At 43.4% G+C, this 20,191-nt stretch overlaps 2 protein-coding genes across 4 annotated transcripts in view; one reads left to right on the top strand and one right to left on the bottom strand.

The window, feature by feature from the left end:
- ACO2 (aconitase 2) overlaps positions 1-16,260 on the bottom strand; it is a 135,115-nt gene extending 118,855 nt beyond the window's left edge. Inside the window, exon 1 of one of the 2 annotated variants that reach the window (XM_029590245.1) lies at positions 16,129-16,260. In XM_029590245.1, coding sequence (XP_029446105.1) covers positions 16,129-16,164 — 36 coding nt within the window. In that variant the 5' untranslated portion in view covers positions 16,165-16,260. Of the gene's footprint in view, positions 1-15,604; positions 15,644-16,128 lie in introns of those variants that run through there. The other variant, XM_029590246.1, reaches the window with a different exon arrangement.
- Positions 16,261-16,276: 16 nt separating this feature from the next.
- PHF5A (PHD finger protein 5A) overlaps positions 16,277-20,191 on the top strand; it is a 49,780-nt gene continuing 45,865 nt past the window's right edge. The window contains exon 1 of one of the 2 annotated variants that reach the window (XM_029590247.1): positions 16,277-16,394. In XM_029590247.1, coding sequence (XP_029446107.1) covers positions 16,328-16,394 — 67 coding nt within the window. In that variant the 5' untranslated portion in view covers positions 16,277-16,327. Of the gene's footprint in view, positions 16,395-16,536; positions 16,675-20,191 lie in introns of those variants that run through there. The other variant, XM_029590248.1, reaches the window with a different exon arrangement.

Raw genomic sequence — 20,191 nt, 5'->3', positions numbered from 1 at the left:
TGCACAGTTATTTGAACTAGTGCTGGTGTACTACGATAGGAAGCTGCTGCCAATTCTCAAGTGTTATATTTCATCATATAACTTGAGTACTTTTACTGATTCACTAGTTGCAAGATGGAACTGATTTACCAGTCACCTGCTACTCAAGGACACTGGACAGTCACAGAATGAAACTATGCACAAACTGATCACAAAGCATTTTGTTTCTCTCAATGGCATCCTGACCAAGGCATATTGTACAATGATGATACATGTAACGAATAATGGTCCAAATATATCAGGAGGCAAGAAATTCCATGGATTAGTTCTATTATTGCAAGGTAGAAAGCTGCTATCAGGTTAGTGGCCTAGGAAGTGTGATTTCTCCTCAAATGTGTCATTTGGGTTTTCTTTTGAACACCCACACAGACACACAACTATAAACTAGTCTGTTACCCTAGGAAACCAAATGCATAAACACCCTAAGCTGACTGCAGGTATCAAAATTTCAATATTCGACCACTGCCCAGAGTTCTAATGTTGAAAGTGATACCACCACCCACCTCCATATGGACAGAGATATCTCAAGAAACAGAGCAAGCTTTTGGTTGACCTTGGAGATGAATTCTCGACATACAAAGGATGTCTTCTGTGCAGAAGTCACAACACTCAGAAAGAACGAAAACTCATGCATCTTGGAAGGCCTGTGTATCATGCATGCGAAAGGGCTGGAACAAGTCTGGGCACCTTGACCAGAGAGATGCTGGCAAGGCCCAGACCAGGCCAGGGAGAGGGAGTTGCAGTGGTTGCCACTGGTGGGAGACCAGATTAGATGAGAGTGAAGAAGTTAGGGGTGGGAGCAAGAATCCCTGGAGGGAGTGGAAGAAGCCAAGCAGAAGGGGAGGGGGGGGGGGGCAGGGAGTAAACAGTAAAAAATAAATGAAAAGCAAGTTAAAAAATGAAGAGCAAAATAGCCAGAAAACATTTGGAACAAAATTCCTGGCGGCTGAAAATTTTGCCTGACACCTACGTTTTCTAAATAATTTTCCATCCAGGTGTACAAGCATTCTATCTATATATGTTTAACTGTAACAGGTGTTCTCCGAGGACAGCAAGATGTCAGTCCTCATACATGGGTGACATCTGATGGAGCCCAGCATGGAAACCAGGGAAGCCAGGGCTCAAATCCCATTGCCTTTTATGACCTTGGGGAAGTCACTTTACCTTCCATTGCCTCAGGTACAAACAGAATATAAGCCCTCTGGGGTAAGGGAAATAATTAAATGTAGTCCAATTTGAAAGCCAAAAAAGCAGAATATAAATAAATGTCAAAGTTTCTAGAACTTTAACTGAGCCTCACTGAGCATGCACATAGCATGCATCCACAGTCTGATAATTTGTAAAGGAGGGTGCTATGCTACAAGGATAGGTTGCAATGGAAGATATTATGCCAAATGAGAAGTAATATGATATTTGATCAGATATGTTTTAGTTTTAATTTTCTTCACTTTTCTCTCTTTTCTTTCATTTTTAATTGTACTTGTATTTTGTTTTTACTTGCAGTGTATGTTCATTACTAATCAGGCAGATACAGTAAAGTCACTCAGAAAAATGGGTGCTCGGTGTTGAGCGCCTGCTTTCCTAATGCGCGCCCAGCCACCTCTCCTGGGCATGAGATACAGTATTTAAATGAGAGTCACGCTAAAAGGAGGCGCTAGGGACAATTGCGCTCCCCTAGTACCCAGGAGAGGTGGCTGTCAGCAGGTTAGGAAAACAGGTGCTCAATCTTAAGATCGTCCGTTTTCCTAACCTGTGCACAGCCACGAGTTAGGAAAATGGATGCTCGTTAATTGAATTTCCCTTTTCCTAACCTGACCGCTGACACTTTGGTTTTTGTTTTTTTTTTAATCTTTAAAAAAATATTATTTTTTTTTAACCTTTTGGTTCCTCTGACTTAATATTGCCACGATATTAAGTCGGAGGATGTACAGAAAAGCAGTATTTTCTACTTTTCTGTACACTTTTTTGGACCACTCAGAAATTAATGCCTGCTCTGGACTGGCGTTGATTTCTGAGTATACAAATGTGCAAATTGGGTGCACATTTTTTTTTTTTGTATTTGGGGCGAATTGGTAATAGCCTCATCAACATGCATTTGCATGCGATGAGCGCTATTCGTTTCAGGGGGGGGTTTGATGTGCGTTTTGGACGTGCTAAACCCCTTATGGTATAAGGGATTGTGGACATGCATCCAAAACGTGCGTCCAACTGCATGTTAAACAGTGCACTCAGCTGAGTGTGCTTTACTGTATTGGCCTGTATGTATGGTTTCTGTGTAAACCACTATGATATTTATTGAATGACAGTATACAAAAAGATTTTAAAATAAAAAATAAAGAAAATTTAACTAAAGAAAATCCATGACTTAGAGACCCGACTCCACAGGGAGGTGGGCGGGTCTCATGAGGACTGACATCATGCTGTCCTCAGAGAACACCTGTTACAGGTAAGCAACTCTGCTTTCTCAGAGGACAAGCAAGATGGCAGTGCTCACACATGGGTGAATCCCTAGCTACAAAAGATCCCCAACAAAAAAGGGAAACAAAAAACATTGCCAACTGGCACAACTACAATAATTTTGTTGGCAACAGGTCTTTTTTTATATATGTGTATACCCTAATGGGGGACAGCCTGGAACAAAAACAATGGGCCTAGGTGGGAATGGAGTTGGGTTCTACACCTTAAACAAGTTCTGGAGGACAGACTGGCCAAACCTGTTGTCACATCAGCCATCCCTGTCCAAGCAGTAATGTGAAGTGAATGAGTGGAGAGAACGCCACATCGCAGCCTTGTATATCTCCTCCAAGGGGGATTGATCACTAGTGAGCTACCAACACTGTCTTATGGTTGTGAAAGTGAGCCTTGGTATGGCCTACCAGAGTCAAGACCACCCAGAAATGCAATCTGCTATCTAATTCAAAAGCATCTGTTTGGCAACAGCAATCCCCAGCTTATTCTGATCAAATGAAACAAAAAGTTGGGTGGATTTTCTAGGGCTTCTGTCCACTCCAGTTAAAAAGCCAAGTCTTTCTTGCAGTCCAAACTGTGCAGGGCTTGTTCACCTTAGTGAGATTGAGGCCTGGGGGAAAAATGCTGGAAGGACATTTGACTAGTTAAGATGGAAGGCCAAAACCACCTTAGGCAGGAACTTTGGGTGCATACACAAAACTATCTTATCATGAAAAAAAATTGTAATGTAAGGCGGATAAGTCACTAAGGACTGAAGCTCACTGGCCTTGAGAGCGGAAGTAACCACCATAAAAAATACGACTTTCCGAGTCATACTTAAGGTCACAAGAGTGTAGCGGCTGAAACGGAGCTTTCATCAACCGGAACAAAGCCATGCTAAGGTCCCATGAACAGCAGGAGATCTAATGGAAGGCTTCAAACGAAGCAAACCCCACATGAAACATACAACTAAAAGCTGTATAGAGATGAGCTTACCTTCTATAAAGTGATATGCACCAATTGCATTAAGATGTACCCTAACCGATTTGGTCTCAAAGACTAGCTTCAAAGAGATGTAGAAGGTAGTCCAGTAGTTTTTATGTGTAGCAGGAAAAGGGATCTAAGGCCTTGCACTCACACCACACAGCAAACCTCCTCCACTTCAGTCCATAGGACTTTCTAGTGGAAGGCTTTCTGGAAGACAAAAAGGACAGGAGAGACATCCTCAGAAAGGCCAAGTGGTAGCAGAATCAGCCTCTCAACATCCAAGCAATAAGCAAGAGGGACCAGAGGTTGGAATAGTGCAATCTGCCTTGAGCCAGAGTGATGAAATCTGGGGAAATCCCCAGTCTGATTGGTTTTCAAACAGACATCTCCCACAGGAGTGAAAACCAAATCTGTCTCAGCCAGTGGCTAGTGGGTCGGTTACCAGTGTGCTGGCTGGTGAGGCCTGGAGCCTGAGGATCCCTGTTCCCTGAGGAGGGGGGCTTCCTCTACTGAGGAGACTGGGATAACCCATCAGGTTGGTCATTGCAATCTCCAGTGCTTCTCCGGGCCTTGGCAAAGTAACAAGCACAGACACTGTTGCCGGTGTCTGTAGAGCACAGACAAGTGCATATAGGGAAATCGAGCAGTGGCTTGAGAATCAAAGGTGCCTACGATGCCCTAACACTGAGACCCTGCAGCACCTTTTCCATGGCCAGCTACACACATCTCTCCAAATCCTCCTTGAAGATCATGAATGCCAACAACAAATTGTGAGGCAAGAGTGACCACATCCTCTTTGGAACCAAGAGGAGGATCAATGGCTGACACAAGGACTGATGGAGACAGTGGCAAACCCCCAGGAATCTGAGGATGAACTCTCCTGACCACATGATTGCTTTGGGAGGGAGAAATCTCAGCACACACGAGACTATTGCCATGCTTAGCACTGTGCATAGAAGGGTACCGATGCAGATGCTTCTTCGGCTTCCCTCAATGCTCGGCAAGAGTCTTCCCTGGTGCAAAGGTTAAAGAGGATGAACATGAGGCCTTCTTCGATCAGGAGGAGCTGGGTGATGGCCTATCTCAGAGTTCCCTGCCAGCCATAGACACTGAGGCAGCGATGGCCCCTCCCCCCTGATGCAGATGACTCCACATCCATCGTGTGGTTCTATAGTTCTTCAATGTTGATGCCTTCAATGTTCCATCAAACCCAAACAAACAGCACCAGCATCCTTTGGTGGTCATTTCTGCATATTTGCGACAACCTCAGACATGTGATGCCCCCAAGCACAGGAACTGGGGATCCATGATAGACAGTCTTCCTGCATCGGAGGTATTGCTGGAACTACAACCTGGCATCACAAAACAAAAAGGGATGCAGAATTGAACTCTATGGAAGCGGATAGCCAATGGCCAGAGGGCACTGATGGCACCACCGCCCAGAAGGGAACAGACAGCGAAGGCAATAAATGCTCGAGAAACCTACTTAGGCAAACTATTTCCCCCCCGGTTCAATATCAGTTTCACTGTAAAGCCTTAAGGCTCCATTCTTGATTTATGGAAACCGATGTGATGTTATTAACAAAGGTCGGTATAAGAAAAACGTTAAATAAATAATAATAAATATTTAGGAAGACCATGGGACTCTTAACAGCGAAGAGAAAAGAAATAAAAACAGCACACTGCAAAAACTAGAAAAAAACCCTGCAAAAATCCAACTGAATTGAGACTCCAGCCGCAATCACTGGGCTCCTTGGAAAAAGAAAATCTGAAGGGACCCTCAAACGCATGATATAATGTATACCATGTGCATGCTCAGTGAGGCTCAGCCAAAGTTCTAGAAACTTTGACATATGTTTTCTGTGCCAGGATCCAACAGATGTCATTGCCATCCTGCTTGGCCTCTGAGAAAGACATTTAGAAAACTTGGGTGTTAGCCAAAACTTCTGTCTTGTTTTTGTTTTTTGTTATTGTTGCGGAGGTGAGGGGTTTGAGTGTTTAAGATCAAAATTTGTTTCCCCAAATATCTAGATTTTCTTGATCTCTCTCTAGCAGGCCGATATAGTAAAAATCGTGAAAGAGCGGGCGAGCACCCGCTTTCCCAGCGCGCGCACAGGCCACTCTCCTGTGTGCGCGATTCAGTAAATTAATTTATTTAAATTAGGGCCCATGGTAAAGAGAGGCGGCTGTCAGCGAGTTTGAGAGCCGATGCTCAATTTTGCCGGCATCGGTTCTCAAACTCGCTGACAATCATGGGTTCGGAAACCGGACGCCGGTAAAATTGAACGTCCGGTTTTCAACCCGCGAGCCCATTTAAAATTTTTTTTTTAACTTTTGGGACCTCTGACTTAATATCGCCATGATATTAAGTCAGAGGGTGCACAGAAAAGCAGTTTTTACTACTTTTCTGTGCACTTCCCTGGCGCCAGCAGAAATTAACGCCTACCTTTGGGTAGGCGCTAATTTCTGAAAGTAAAATGTTCAGCTTGACTGCACATTTTACTTACTGAATCGCGTGGGAATGACTAATAGCGCCCGCAACATGCATTTGCATGTTGCGGGCGCTATTAGTCTCGGGGGGGGGGGGGGGGGGGGGGTTGGACGCGTGTTTTCGACGTGCTATTACCCCTTACTGAATAAGGGGTAAAGCTAGCGCGTCGAAAACGCGTGTCCAAATGCGGGTTAACATGCACTCCACCGGAGCGCACTGTACTGTATCGGTCTGGAAAAGAGGGAGCTCTAAAAGGCCCTGGAAAGGAGAACAGAGACCAAATTACATCCTCCACCATCATTAGAACATAAAATGCTGAGTCAGACCGAAGGTCCATTGAGCCCAGCATCCCGTCTCTGACAAGGACCAATCAGGGTGACAACTTACCTGGCAGACCCATTTCTTGTTGTTCACTGTCAGGGATAAGTGATGGCCTTCCCAAATCTACCAGGCTAATAATGCTGGTTTATGGAGTCTTCCTCCAGGAACCTGTCCAAACCCCTTTTAAATCCTGCTATGCTAGAAACCTTGACCATATCCTCAGACAACAAAATGCACAGGTTGCTTTGTGTATTGAGTAAAAATAATTTTCTTTGATTTGCTTTAAATCTACTCATAAGAAACATTCCATGGATACTATGAATGATTTTATGATGTATTTCTTATATTTCTGATGTATTCGTTTTAGGATATATTGCTATTTATTGTATTATTTTCATGTTTTGGGAGCTGCTTTGAGTTGGGACTATGCCTAAAGGAAGGCAGCATACAAGTCTGAGCAGAGATGGGATTCATTTGTCGAAGGAGCGCAGAGTCTTTCAATACAGAATGGCAAAGCTGAGGAGAGCTTTAAAACTAGAATCATTAGGGATGGGTGAACAAAACCCTAAGGTAAGTAAAACATTAAATACTCATATAGAAATGGGAAAAATGGGGAAAAAGGCAAGGTTTGGAAAGCTCTGTACACTAATGCTCATAGTATGGGAAATAAAGTCCCAGATCTAGAGGCAGTCATGGAAGAGGCTGATTTAAATATAGTAGCTGTCACGGAGACCTGACACACAGAAAACCAGGACCGGAATATAGCTATACCCGGCTACAATCTATTCAAGAAGGGCTGGGTAGGAAGGAAAGGAAGAGGCGTGGCATGATATATAAAGAGCAATTTCAAAGCAACAGCATTGCTGGGCTGACGAGGGTAAGGAAGAGACATCTATTTGTATTGGTATAAAATACAGACCTCCATCCCAGTCAGAGGAGATGGACAGAGATTTAATGGAGGATATTCACAGGATTGCTGTGAAAGGGGAGGTGCTGCTGCTAGGGGACTTTAATCTTCCAAATGTTGATTGGGACATCCCAACTGCAGTATTTTCCAGAAGCAGGGAGCTCCTAGATTCTCTGCAAGGAGAACCGCTCCGTCATCTGATAACATAACCCACATAGCAGGGGGCAATACTGAACTTGGTGCTTACCAATGGAGATAGTATTGCTGATGTTGATGGTCATCTGAGAACCAGCAACCACCATATGGTGTGGTCCAATATTAGGATGCAAAAGATGAAGGTTCATGCTAAGGAGAGAGTCCTAGATTTCAGGAAAACTAACTTTCTCAAAAGGGGGGGTGGGGTACCTCAAGGAGTCGTTAGCTGGATGGGAAAATCTAGGAAATGTAGAAGGGCAGTGGATAGAACTAAAAGGAGATGATATAAAGGGCAAGTAATCTTTTTTATAGGAATGTAAACAAAGGGAAGAGGAGAAAAAAATGAATTATGGTTTTCTAAAGAAGTAGCTGAAAAGGTAAGGAAGAAAAGGTTAGCATTCATAAACTAAAGAGATCGCAGAAAGAGAGAAGTGACAATATGTGGAAAAATTTAAGAGAAGCTGGGAAAGTAGTTGGAATGCAAAAGTTCAAATAAAAGAAAAAATAGCAAATACATAAACTGGGGGGGACAAGGTCTATTTTAGATATGTTAGTAATAGAAGGAAATGTAAAAGTGGCATTGTGAGACTCAAAGGTGAAGGGAAGAATATGTAGAGAGTTATGAGGAAAAAGCAAAATTGCTTAACAAATATTTCTGTTTGGTGTTCATTGTGGAAGGGCCAGGAACAGGACCACACAAAATAAGATTAGAAGTGAGGTAAATCTCAATAGATTTTCAGAGCAGTGTTATCATGAGACGTTAACTAAAAATAAAGTAGATAAGGCGATGGGGCCGGATGGGAAATATCCGAGAGTACCAAGGGAACAGATGTCCTGAATCTCTACTGGCTGACCTTTTCAGTGCTTCTTTAGAGTCTGGAGTAGTTCCGGAGGACCGGAGATGGGCGGATGTGGTTCCTATCATAAAACTGGAAGTAAACGAGGAGACTGAACTACCGGTCAGTTAGTCTGATCTCTGTGGTGAGAAAACTAATGGAATTGCTGCCAAAATAGAGGATTTTGCAATTGTTGGAATCCAATGGATGGCAAGATCAGAGGCAGCACGGTTTTACCAGAGGTAAATCTTGTCAGGCGAATCTGATCAATTTCTTTGATCGGGTGACCAAAGAGTTGGATCAAGGGAGAGTGCAAGATGTAATGTACTTTGATTTCAGAAGGCCTTTGACATAGTTCTGCACAGAAGACTTATAAATAGTGCACCCTTGGTATGGATCCTAGAGTGAATGACTGAGTTAGAAACTAGTTGAGCGGGAAGCAACAAAGGGTAGTGGTAAAAGGAGTTTTCTCTGAGGAGGAGAGGGATGTTATTAGGGATCAGTCCTGGGACCAGTTCTTTTCAATATTTTTGTGAGCGACATAATGGAAGGGTTGTCAGAAAAGGTTTGTCTTTTTGCCAATGATATCAAAAACTGTAATAGGGTGGACAGCCAGGAAAGAGTGGAAACATGAGGAAGGATCTAGAGAAGCTTGAGGAGTGATCTAAGCTCTGGCTAAGCTTTAATGCTAAAAATGCAGAGTAATGTCTTTTAGGATGCAAAAACCCTAGGGAAAATGTACAATATAGAGGTGAAATTCTTTTAAGCACAAAGGAAGAATGAGATCCGGGGTAATTACATCTGATAAACTTAAAGGTGTCCAAACAGGTGGATAAAGTGACAGTAAAAGCCAGAAAGATGCTTGGCTGCATAGGGAAAGGAATGATGAGAAGAAGAGGGAGGTGATATTGCCTCTGTATAGGTCACTAGTAAGATCTCACTTGGAATATTTTATACAATTCTGGAGACTGCACCTTCAAAGGATGTAAACAGGATAGAGTCAGTCCAGAGGGTGGATACAAAAATGGTCACTGGTCTTCGTTCTAAAGTATATGGGGATAGACTTAATGATCTAAACATGTCTACCCTAGAGGAAAGGTGAAATAGAAGAGATATGATAGAAACATTTATCTCAAAGGTTTCCATACACAGGAGGTGAGCCTTTTTCAATGGAAAGGAAGCTCTAGAATGAAGGGTGATGAGATGAGGACAGGAAATCTTTTACAGAGATAAGGTAGTGAATGCATGGAACAGCCTCCCAGTGGAGACAAACCAGTATCTGAATTCAAGAAAAAACTGGATATGTATAGGGAATCTCTAAGGAAGTGATGGGAATTATAATGCTAAATTTATTGGACAGATGAGCAGACTGGATGGGCCATGCGGACTTTTTCTGCCATCATGTGTCTATGTTTCTATAACATAAATAGAAGCAACTGTGGTTTTAACACTTATAGTGACATTTGTATTAAAACCAGACAAGGACGGGGTTATGAAACTGTTTTTCCGTCATAGGAACTCTTAAGATTTGTATTTTTCCTGATGTAGCCAAGGGTATACAATGGAAAAAGAAGCAATTCCTGTTAATGCATCCACAGGTTTTGCAACTTGGAGCCATGTTTTGGATAAATTATTCTTAACTGTGTTGCTAAATTCCAAGGTATATATTTTAAGTTTCCCACAACTTCTGCTTTTATTTTTTTTTTTTTCATGTCAGATCAAGACCACTTGGAGAATCCAGAATTATTTTTTCTCCCAAGCCCTCTAATTTGTAATATTTAACCCCTGTAGGTCTCCTCTAGAAGATCTTTTGTTGATTTTTCTTGGTGTATTGGGTCACCCCCACCCCCAATTATTAGCATTACAAACTATACATTCAAGACTATATAATACGTTTCTCCTTTTGTTAGCGTATTTGATGCTATTTTCAGTGGAAGATGTAAACTACTTTTTAACTGATACAACCGAATATCAACATGAATAAGATGTATTCTCCATTATGTTAAATTCAATACATAGAAAATCTTAAAAAGATCATTGTGCATCTACCCCAACGTAATATGAGACTGCTATGTCTTTGAATCCAACCCCAACATATGAACAACTGCCTGACTTGACAGGAAAGGATGTTCTGTATTCAAGCTAGTATGTGATTGCTGGCTTCACTGTGTTCCAGATGAACACCCACACTCTGATATGCGCGGTGGCATTGCTGCAGAAAACGCTGGAGCTCCTGACAGACCTGCATTAATTATACTTAGACCTCTGTTCACTCATGCTGAGTAATGTCACAACAGAACGATCAAGGTCCACTAGGCCAATCCATGCATTCATTGACCAATAGTTTAGAAAAGAGCTTAAACCTAGGAAAATGAATGCGAAAGGGATCCTCTGGCTCTGCCAGAATGCCTCAAAATTGGGACAGCATAAAGGATACCCTCGAACCCCAGCAAAGTCTCATTAGATCCTCTCCTTTTCCTTAGATTCCAGTTTATCCTCCACTCCCAGATTCTTGTCCTCCCCCCTCCCCCCCCTTAACTTTTCAGCTGCTTCTGTGGTGGCACTAGAAGGGAAGAGGGAATTAGAGCTTACAGGAGCCAGAACAGGAGCCTTCAATGTCTATCTCTTCCCCCTAATCACTATCTGCCACTACTACATGGCTACCTACCATCACTGGCCATGCAACAATGGTGTTTATTTCCACAAGAACAGCATGCATCTTTTTACTTTATTTTTTAGGAAATGTGTATGTTTTACTACAAAAAAATATATTTGTCAAAACTGTGATGTTTTCTCTATGGTAACCCATAGATCATGAAAGCTGGCATAACCAGAGATCATGTAAGCTCCTTATTTATATATGGATAAATTATTCAACTCGTTCCTTTTCCGCTATCCACTCTGTAAATTATTGTGCCGTGGACAGTCGCAGATAGCTACATGGCTGTTTCACAAGTTCCGTGTCTATAAAACGAGTTGGGAATCTGTCTGGTGCAAAAAGATACAGGAGCACAAGCACTCCATGACCGGCCTTTACGTACTCTTAAGAGCCCTCTGAAAAGGTGGAGGTCACCTGTCCCATGTATAACAAGAACTTCCTGCCACATCCAGCAAAGGTGGGAGGACTCCCCGCAAGCAGCAGCACACCTGCTTTACAGGAAAGTCCTTGAAGCGTGGTTAGGAAAGTCATACACTGGAGGGGACAGGACAAAACCTACTTGGCAGAAACTGCTTCTCTCCGGTGTTTTCACTAAATAGAAGTCATTAATGAAAAGCAAATGGCTGCTATCTAAAGTACAATCAGTAGGGGGGGGGGGGGTCCACCCTCTGTCTATAGAAAACATTTCATGATTGTCATACTCCATTTTCATCATGGGACTTAGAGACACCCACCATGAAGAAATGAAGACTCTAAACTCTGCTAAATGAAAAAGAAAAAAAAAAAAAGTCAGTTGAATAGAGGTAAAATCTTTATTAGCCTAAAAAATATTCAAAGAGGCAAGCTTTAAACACATGGTCTACCTGCCTTAAAAAAAAAATATCTTAGTGGCCTTGAGAGTTTGCCAACTAGTGAAACTGCCTGTGAAGGAGGACAGGTAAATAAGGTCTCTCTGCTACTCTCTGACCTAATCCCACTGAAGTTTTAAGGCCTGCTATTGTTCATGTCACACTAAGAAAGTTGCTGTGAACTTTAATCTTATTTTATTTTACCTTGCTGATCATTTTTACTATTTTGAATTCCTAAGTATCATGATCAATGTATTTTATAGTACCTTTATTTTAAACTGTGTCGTTATTTTATACTGCATTATTATTGTACTTTATATTATTCATTTTATCATTTTTACTTCTATTTATTTGCTCATGTAAACCGTTGTGATGGTACTCTCCAAACAACGGTATATACAAATGTATAAATAAACAAACTTACTTTCTGTTCAGGGGGCATTGTGGCTACTAGTGCTACAAGAGGCAGGGAAGGTCAGCCACTAATGTAGCCTGCACATCTCGACTGTCTGTGAGCGAGAGTAGAGGGACACACAGGAGGGCACTAACGGTACAAGAAAGAAATTTAAAAAATATGGTGTGGAGAGGGAAATGGAAAGGTGCACAGGAGTGCACATGGCTTGTGGGACAACCCTCAGGTGATGAGGGTTGAATTTTTTTTTTTTGCTAAAAGTAGAAATTCTGGGGTTCAAATGATGTCATAGTTAATGTAAAGTGAGAGAATGAGAAAGGAGCTAGCAGAAAGAGACAAAGTATGCAAGAAAGATGAGTTTTTCAGCATGACTGTGATAAAGTATCCTCTAGCAAATTGGACACACACAATAAATGTATCAAATGCCCAAATACTGTAACAGTTTTCTTACAACACGTATTCTCAGTGTGTAAACGTCATTTCCAAGTAAACTACCAAGGTTTTACAGGACAAAAGCTAAAAGCCCAGAACTGCTTAGTCTTGCTTTCCTCCCCATACTTGGCACAGCATGCCTCTCTCAACTCTGTCCTGGTAGTACCAGCTCCAGATATGAGAGGAGAGTTTAGTCATCCTGCCAACTCACAGGATGACCTCTTACAATGAAATTAAGGGTGCCCACTAGGGCCAAATTTGAAACTAGGATTTTTGAAAAGGGTCACACTTCCACTGGAAAGTAGATAAAAGACAATCAACTCAAATAACAAATCAGATAAACTTGCAGCGACTGCCCTCTAGGCAACCATCTGGAAAATGACAAGCTCTACATCTCTGCGCTAACCCGCCACCGAATAAGACTTATTCCTAAATGCAATGCATCAAAGCAACCTATTTTAGAAGGATAAAATGCTCACATTTCAATAGTGACAAGATTTTCCACTCAGATCCTTCAAAATATCCAGGCCAATATATTTAAACAGAGGGGGAAGGGGGGAAAGTCAAGACATTTTTGTCATTTAATCACCTTCGAAAAGATTAGACTTCAACATAGATAACAGACTTTGAAGAACATACAACTGAAACAGACGTGACTAAGCTATAGTCAAGGTCATATGGTTTGTGCTGCAGGGAAGGGTTTTTTTTGTTTTTTTTTTACACTCAGTAGCTTCCTCCTGCTTCATTGGGCTTTCAGCTCAATCAGACCTGGGGCTAGGATCCTAGCATCATGGGGTTACATTCACAACTACCAAGGGATTTTCTATCTATGTTATGTCCCCTCACAACCTATTATAGTCCAGTTATCATGGCAACAGTCTTTGGCCAGGGGCCATGAATCACTGCTCCTTCCAGAACTCCGCCGTCAGGGGTTACTATTGTGCAGTGACATGACTATGTGGCATCCCCAGCTGTGCTGAGTGTGGGAGACAAGCAGCATTGCCACTGAGCTGGCTCCCAAGGAAAGATTCTGCAGTATGTATAAAAAGCACAACATTACCATTTAAAACTAACAATTGAAAAATGATTGCTGATTTTACTAGAGAGCATAAACATGTTACTGCAGCTATATATACACACACAATGGCTTGCAAAAGTATTCAACCCCCTAAGAAGTCAGATGTGTGTGAATTTCAAATTATACTTACACAAATTGCTCCAAACAGTAAACTTAAAAGCTGGAAAGATTCTGCTTGCATAAGTATTCAACCCCTTCAGACTAATACTTGGTAGAACCATCTTTTGCTACAGTAACAGCTTCAAGAATGTTGGAGTAAGTTTCTACCAGCTTTACACACTGGTTGGGAGTGATTTTTGCCCATTCTTCCTGCCAGATTTGCTCCAGGCTGTTCAGGTTGGTTGGATGCTTATGGCCTGAAATTTTAACAGTGCCACAGATTCTTGATTGGATTGAAATCCGGACTTTAACTTGGACATTGCAGAACATTCACCTTTGTTGTTCAACCACTCCTGTGTTGCTTTACCCTTATGCTTGGAATCACTGTCCTGGCTAAAAGGTATTTTTAGCAGATTGAAGCAGGTTGTCTTGCAGTATTCTCTGTCTGTTGCACCACCAATCCATCATTCAATTTTAACAGGATGCCCAGTTCCCTGAGGAAAAGCATCCCCACAACTTGATGCTGAGGAATGGGTAGGTTTGTGCCACACATAGCATTTTGAATTTTGACCAAAAAGCTTAATTTTTGTCTCATCTGACCACAAAACCTTATCCCACATTTTAGCTGGGTCATTCTGATGCTTCTTTCTAGCCACTCTCTCATGCAGCAAGCTGTATGCAGAGCTCTTGATATGTTTGACTGATGCACCTCCACTCCATTCTCAGCCACTGAATTCTGCAGCTCCTTCAAAGAAATTGCTGGTCTCTCTGGGGCTTCCTTCACAAGTCTTCTTGTTCTGTTGCTGAGTTTTCAGGGATGGCCTTGTCTAGGCAATGTCTGGGTGGTATGATGCAGCTGCCATTTTCTCACAATTGATCTAACAGTACTCACTGGAATATCCATGCACTTAGATATTATTTTGTAGCCTTTTCCTATCTTGTGCATGTCTATACTTTTATCTTTAGTTTTCTTAGACCACACTTTGGTCTTCATTTATTTGTACAGCTTTTCTTCAAATTCACAGTCTGACCAATGGTACTGGAATTAGGGGATCTTTTGTCCAGAAAAACTGACTTTTTATTTTTAAAACAATTCACAGGTAGAGATCAATTGTAAGCCAATTGTTAGGGCAATATCTTTCATCTGTGTAAACTTGGAGCTTCCACAGCACAGAGATTTAATACTTATGCAAGCAGCATTTTTCAGTTTTTAAATTTTATTTTACAAAAATTGCAAAGAAATAATGAATTGTTGCTTTGGAAATAAACTTTAAGAGCATACTGGTTTGCAATAAACATACTGTCTGGAACAATCTGTGTAAGTGTCATTTGTAATCCACGCGAACCTGTTGACTTTAGGGGGTTGAATACTTTTGCAAGCCACTGTAATTTTTGAACCAGACAAAAACAGTATTTTGGTCTTTTTTAGATGGTCCAGAGCATGTAAAGACAACACCAGCCCTGAGGCTGGCATAAATTTTTTTGTATTAAAACATACCCATGGGGAGGGGGGGGGGGGTAATAGCCTCAACTACATGCATTTACATGTGATGACTGATATTAGCTCTGCACTGGTTTGGACGTGCATTTTGGACACGCTAATCCCCTTATTGGATCGGGTGTTAGCCTGGCGCATCCAAGATCTCACTAGGTTCAGCGCACGATATAGTATCTGCCTGAATGTGGGTGTACTTTGCACAATTTTAAACTTTTAAGAATGACCAAATATAAGCTTGTTAAAATGCTGTATGCTTATTAGAGACATGCACGAAGGTAACTAGTATGTTAAGCAAACTTCTTCCTATTTGGAGTCAAATCAACTGCGATCCAATGGTTGAATGCCTTTACATACACTCAGCCTAAGCAACCCAGTCATTTGCATGCGTTGATTACTTCCACGTAAAGGGACCCGGCGCTAGCTCGATGCTTTTAGCGGCTCCTGGCACGTGCAGAGCAGGAGGTGCGGGGGGCTGCAGAGTCGGCTTCTTGCACCGGCGCTTCCAGGGGAGGCGCCCGCACCGTGCCCTCCCGGGATACGCACGGGCACGCGGTCACCTTGTTCTCACCTTGACGTCACACACAGACTTTCTTTTTGCTGTTTAACTGTCGGCGGCGACACTACCAGAGCTCGCGCAGCACCGCTGCAGTCGCTCGGTTGCCATAGGAATAAGGAAGCCAAGGGTTCGCGCAAAGGGACAGGCATCTTACTCAAAGCAGGGAGTGTTGGAGGAAGGGATGGGGAGGGCAATGGGGGAAAATGTTATAAAATCGTCAAGAGCTATGTATCGGAGGTACACCGGAAATGCCCCGGGCATCTCCGCCCTACCCCGACTCGACCTTACTCGTCGTCCCTACTCTCTGCCATGTAATTCTCACCTGTAGGCGACTGATCAAGAGACAGTAGGACGCCATTTTGTTCACTGACAAAGATGAGGTCGCTCGGGTGTGACGTCAGGACGCTGACTTTAAAGGGTTGGAGGAGAAGGGGGCGGTCTTTAAAGTCCCGCGAGACAGAAATGAAATGGGAAATCGTGCAAGATAGTAAGAGAATCGTCATTTGGGCAACTCCTCGTCAATGCAATTTGATTTTCTTGCCACTTCCAACGTCATGTTGCATACATTCAGGGTGTCTCATATTATGAGTAAGTTTCTCCTACACCCTGCCCCCTCCAACAAGCCGGACCTGTCACATACAGTGCACGCCCTCCACTACTGTGACCTGCTACTGCAAGGGAAGGAGCGGAAGGGAGAAAGAATATCGACGCACGCGGGGTGAAAGGGGAAAGGTCAGAGGGGAGGGAGGCGGGACTGTGCGCTGCCATCTTCCTCAAGCTCGGCGGCGGCGGCGGTGGTGGTAACGGCGGTGGGGCATGGCCAAGCATCATCCGGATCTTATTTTCTGCCGGAAGCAGGCGGGCGTGGGTGAGTTTCCCGTCCGAGCAATGAGACGACAGAGGGGGGGACGTGGGCTGGGAGGTGTGTGGTTTCCGGAGGCTTAGTCCTGGAGGCTCTGGTCGGCGGCGGGACTGGGGCCTCCCGCTTTTCTCTTGAGAATTTGTCACGTTTGTTTTGAGAGTTGCTTGTGCCGGGTGCTTCGGTGTTTATTGCAACTTGCATCCAGTGTGTATAAGCAGCGTTACTAAAATTATTCCTTTGATCCTCTGAATACTTCCCGGAGGCCATTGGTTGTATTTGGGTTTTGACTTTCAGAGCACAGCGCCCTGTGCTGTCTGTAAATGAGCGCCGTTCTGGGCCTATCGAGCCCCAGATCTTGTCTCCGACAGTTGCCAGGTCGGCTCCTTAGAATGGTTGTGCTAGGTACTTCTTATGTTGAGAAACCCTCAACGCTGTCTGGCTGGTATTCATTTATGGACATATCCGCCAGAAACTTGTGCAAACCTTATTTAAACCCATATATACTATTCAAACCTTTCCAATCGTCTCATTTAAAATAACTTGGAAAGTAGTTTTTTCTAGTCGCAATAACCCCAACTGGCAGAGTAAGTGAACTTCAAGCTTTGGTTCATTACTCCCTTTACCTGCAATTTTTTCATGACAAAGTAGTTCTGAGAACTTATTCAAAATTCCTTCCTAAAGTAGTACCCTGTTTCCCCGAAAATAAGACAGTGTCTTATATTAATTTTTGCTACCAAAGATGCACTAGGCCTTTTTTTCAGGGGATGTCTAATACCGTTGAGCTCCTGGCTGCCTCTGCGTCAGCCATGCCCCACCAGTGTGCTGTCAGAGAGAGGTAAGAGTGTGCAGCATTCATGGTAGTCAGCTTGGGCTGACTCTGCTGCTTTTGAACCTCTGCACACTGCTTGGAAGGGGTCCCCCGACTGGTACTGCCACCATCCCCAGATGTCAGTAATCTTGATGCCATTGTCACTGCTGCCACATGGCTATTGGGGAGGCGCAGATTGCTGCTACTGACACTGAAGCCCATTCTGCTGCCTCCTCTGTGCAGGCCCCGTGGGCTTCCACTTTCTCCATGCTGATCTCATACATTGTGAGGTCCGCATAGAGAAATTGCTATTCTTGCACATTCCCAAAGATTACATGTGCCAAACACTAAAAAGTAATTTTTATTTTTTTTTTACCTTTGCTGGCTGATAGTTTTCTAATCGGTTGGTCACAGGCTTTTTTTTTCCACCTTCCCTTTCTTATTTTTTTGCCAATTCCTTTTATATTGTCCTTTTTTCTTCCGTATTTCTTTTCTCTCCATCTTCTTCCCTCAAACACAGTCGAGTTCTCATTCTCACATGCATTTCTCTCTCACACACACACAGGCTCTCACTGTCACATGCTGTCTGACTCACACACCTAGGCTCTCTCTCACTCCCACATGCTGTCTTGCTCAAGCATAGGCTCTCACAGTCACACGCTGTCTCTCTCACACACACACAGAGGCTCTCACATGCTGCCTCTGCAAACATTCAAATCCTCACTCCCACACACAATCTCTCAACTCATCTCATACATGCACGCACACACCCTCTACAGACCCTCAGCCTCTCTCTCACCTCTGGGCCTCATCTTCGCGGGTCGCCGCAGGATGGGCTCTGCAGCGACCCTGAACGTCTCGGGCCGCGGCAGCCCTGCTACCGGGCCTCTTCCTCTTCCTTGGCCCTGCTACCGGGCCTCTTCCTCTTCTTGGGCTGCTGCGACTTGGGATTCGCAGCAGCCCGCGGCGGCTCCTCTGCTTCTGCACGCGCTGATGCTCTTCCTCATTCCTGCCCACGTGGCTCCGGCAACGTTTACTTCCGGGGCGCACAGGCAGGAAGGAGGAAGAGCATCAGCGCATTTGAACGCAATCTTTTTCTTCGGGCAAGGAGGCTCAGCGGCCGCATGAGCCTCTTTGCGCCCGGGGGCATTGGCTCCCCTCGGGATACCACTGCTCGCGTCTGCCCCTAGTACCTTGGAAACTTTATTTAAAAAAAAAAAATGACGTGTCAGGATTGACCGGCCCACCGGGGGAAGCCCGATCCCCCGATAGGTCAATCCGCCCCTGTTTACAAGGGATGGCTTACTTTCGGGGGAGGTCTTATATTTAGGAATTCGGCAAAATCTCTACTAGATCTTATTTTTGGGGGATGTCTTATTTTCGGGGAAACACGGTATCAGCTTTCCATATCAGTCAAAGTATTACGCTCCCAGTATTTTTCCCTAAGCCTCAAGCTAACAAAAGGGAGTCTCAATTCCATACACTAGACTGCAAAAGAGCACTAGCGTATTATAAACAAAGAACTCCAACTTTTCACAAATCTTCACAATTATTTTTATCCTTCAACCCGAACTTGCTTGGGATTGCAGTCACAAAACGAATTATATCTAACTGGATTTCAAACTGCATTCAATTCTGCCATAGCTCATCTCAAGCTCCTTTTGTCCAGCTCAGTTTCAGCACACCAACTTCAAAAAAAGGCGTGTTCTATTGCCCATCTAAAAAATGTTCCAATGGAAGACCTATGTAGAGCTGCAACTTGCTCTTCAGTTTACACCTTCACAGCTCATTACTGCTTAGACCGCCCAACAGCTTCAGACAGCATGCTTGGTCAAGCAGTTCTATCCTGTGCTTTAGACCAGAAAACCATGTCCACCAAAGAGTAAAAAAAAAAAATTCTGTGGTATGTGACTACAAGTATTTATTTTAAATCAATACTTGCACTTTACACTCATGCTTGAGGACTTCCAAATAGGGCTAATTCAGCCTGCTTATCGATGGAAAAGAGCAAGTTTGCTTACCGTAAACAGTGTTTTCTGTAGATAGGATGAATTAGCCATGCTTCCCACCCTCCTCCCTGGACGTGCAGTTTTCTGCTATTCTTTCTATAAATACAGAATCTTATAGCTTGGGGAATAACTGCCATTGAAGAGACACGAACTGCGTGTGGTAGGTGCCACACATGCACAGCACCAAAGACTTTAATCTTTGAAGAGAATGTCCGAACCGGCACGCTCTTCGATGACATTACCCAAATAGCATGGCTAATTCATTCTGCTATCTATGGAAAACACTGTTTTACAGTAAGCAAACTTGCTCTTTTTATCGCACCATAGCCATTATTACGGGATAGCGGCAATTATTGTGCACAATAAAATGAGGCCTTCTCCATGACATACCTTCACAGCCGTAGTGAGCCAATAAAAACACCTTTTCTTGCTTGTCTTGTTTTCCTAAAGCTACAAATGGGCCGATACAGAAAAATTTGTGGGAGAGTGGGTGAGCGATCAAATGAATTTATGTAAATGAGGGTTTGCGGTAAAAGGAGGCGCTAGGGATACTAGCGCGTCCCTAGCGCCTCCTTTTTGACAGAGGTGGCGGCTGTCAGCGGATTTGACAGCCGACGCTTAATTTTACCGGCGTCGGTTGTCAAGCTCGCTGACAGCCACGGGTTCGGAAAACAGACGCTAGCAAAATTGAGCATCCGTCTTCCAA

The sequence above is a fragment of the Rhinatrema bivittatum genome, chromosome 2, assembly GCF_901001135.1.
Source record: "Rhinatrema bivittatum chromosome 2, aRhiBiv1.1, whole genome shotgun sequence".
NCBI lineage: Eukaryota > Metazoa > Chordata > Amphibia > Gymnophiona > Rhinatrematidae > Rhinatrema > Rhinatrema bivittatum.
Note: the sequence above shows the minus strand (reverse complement) of the source record. Positions and strands in the feature narration are given on the sequence as shown.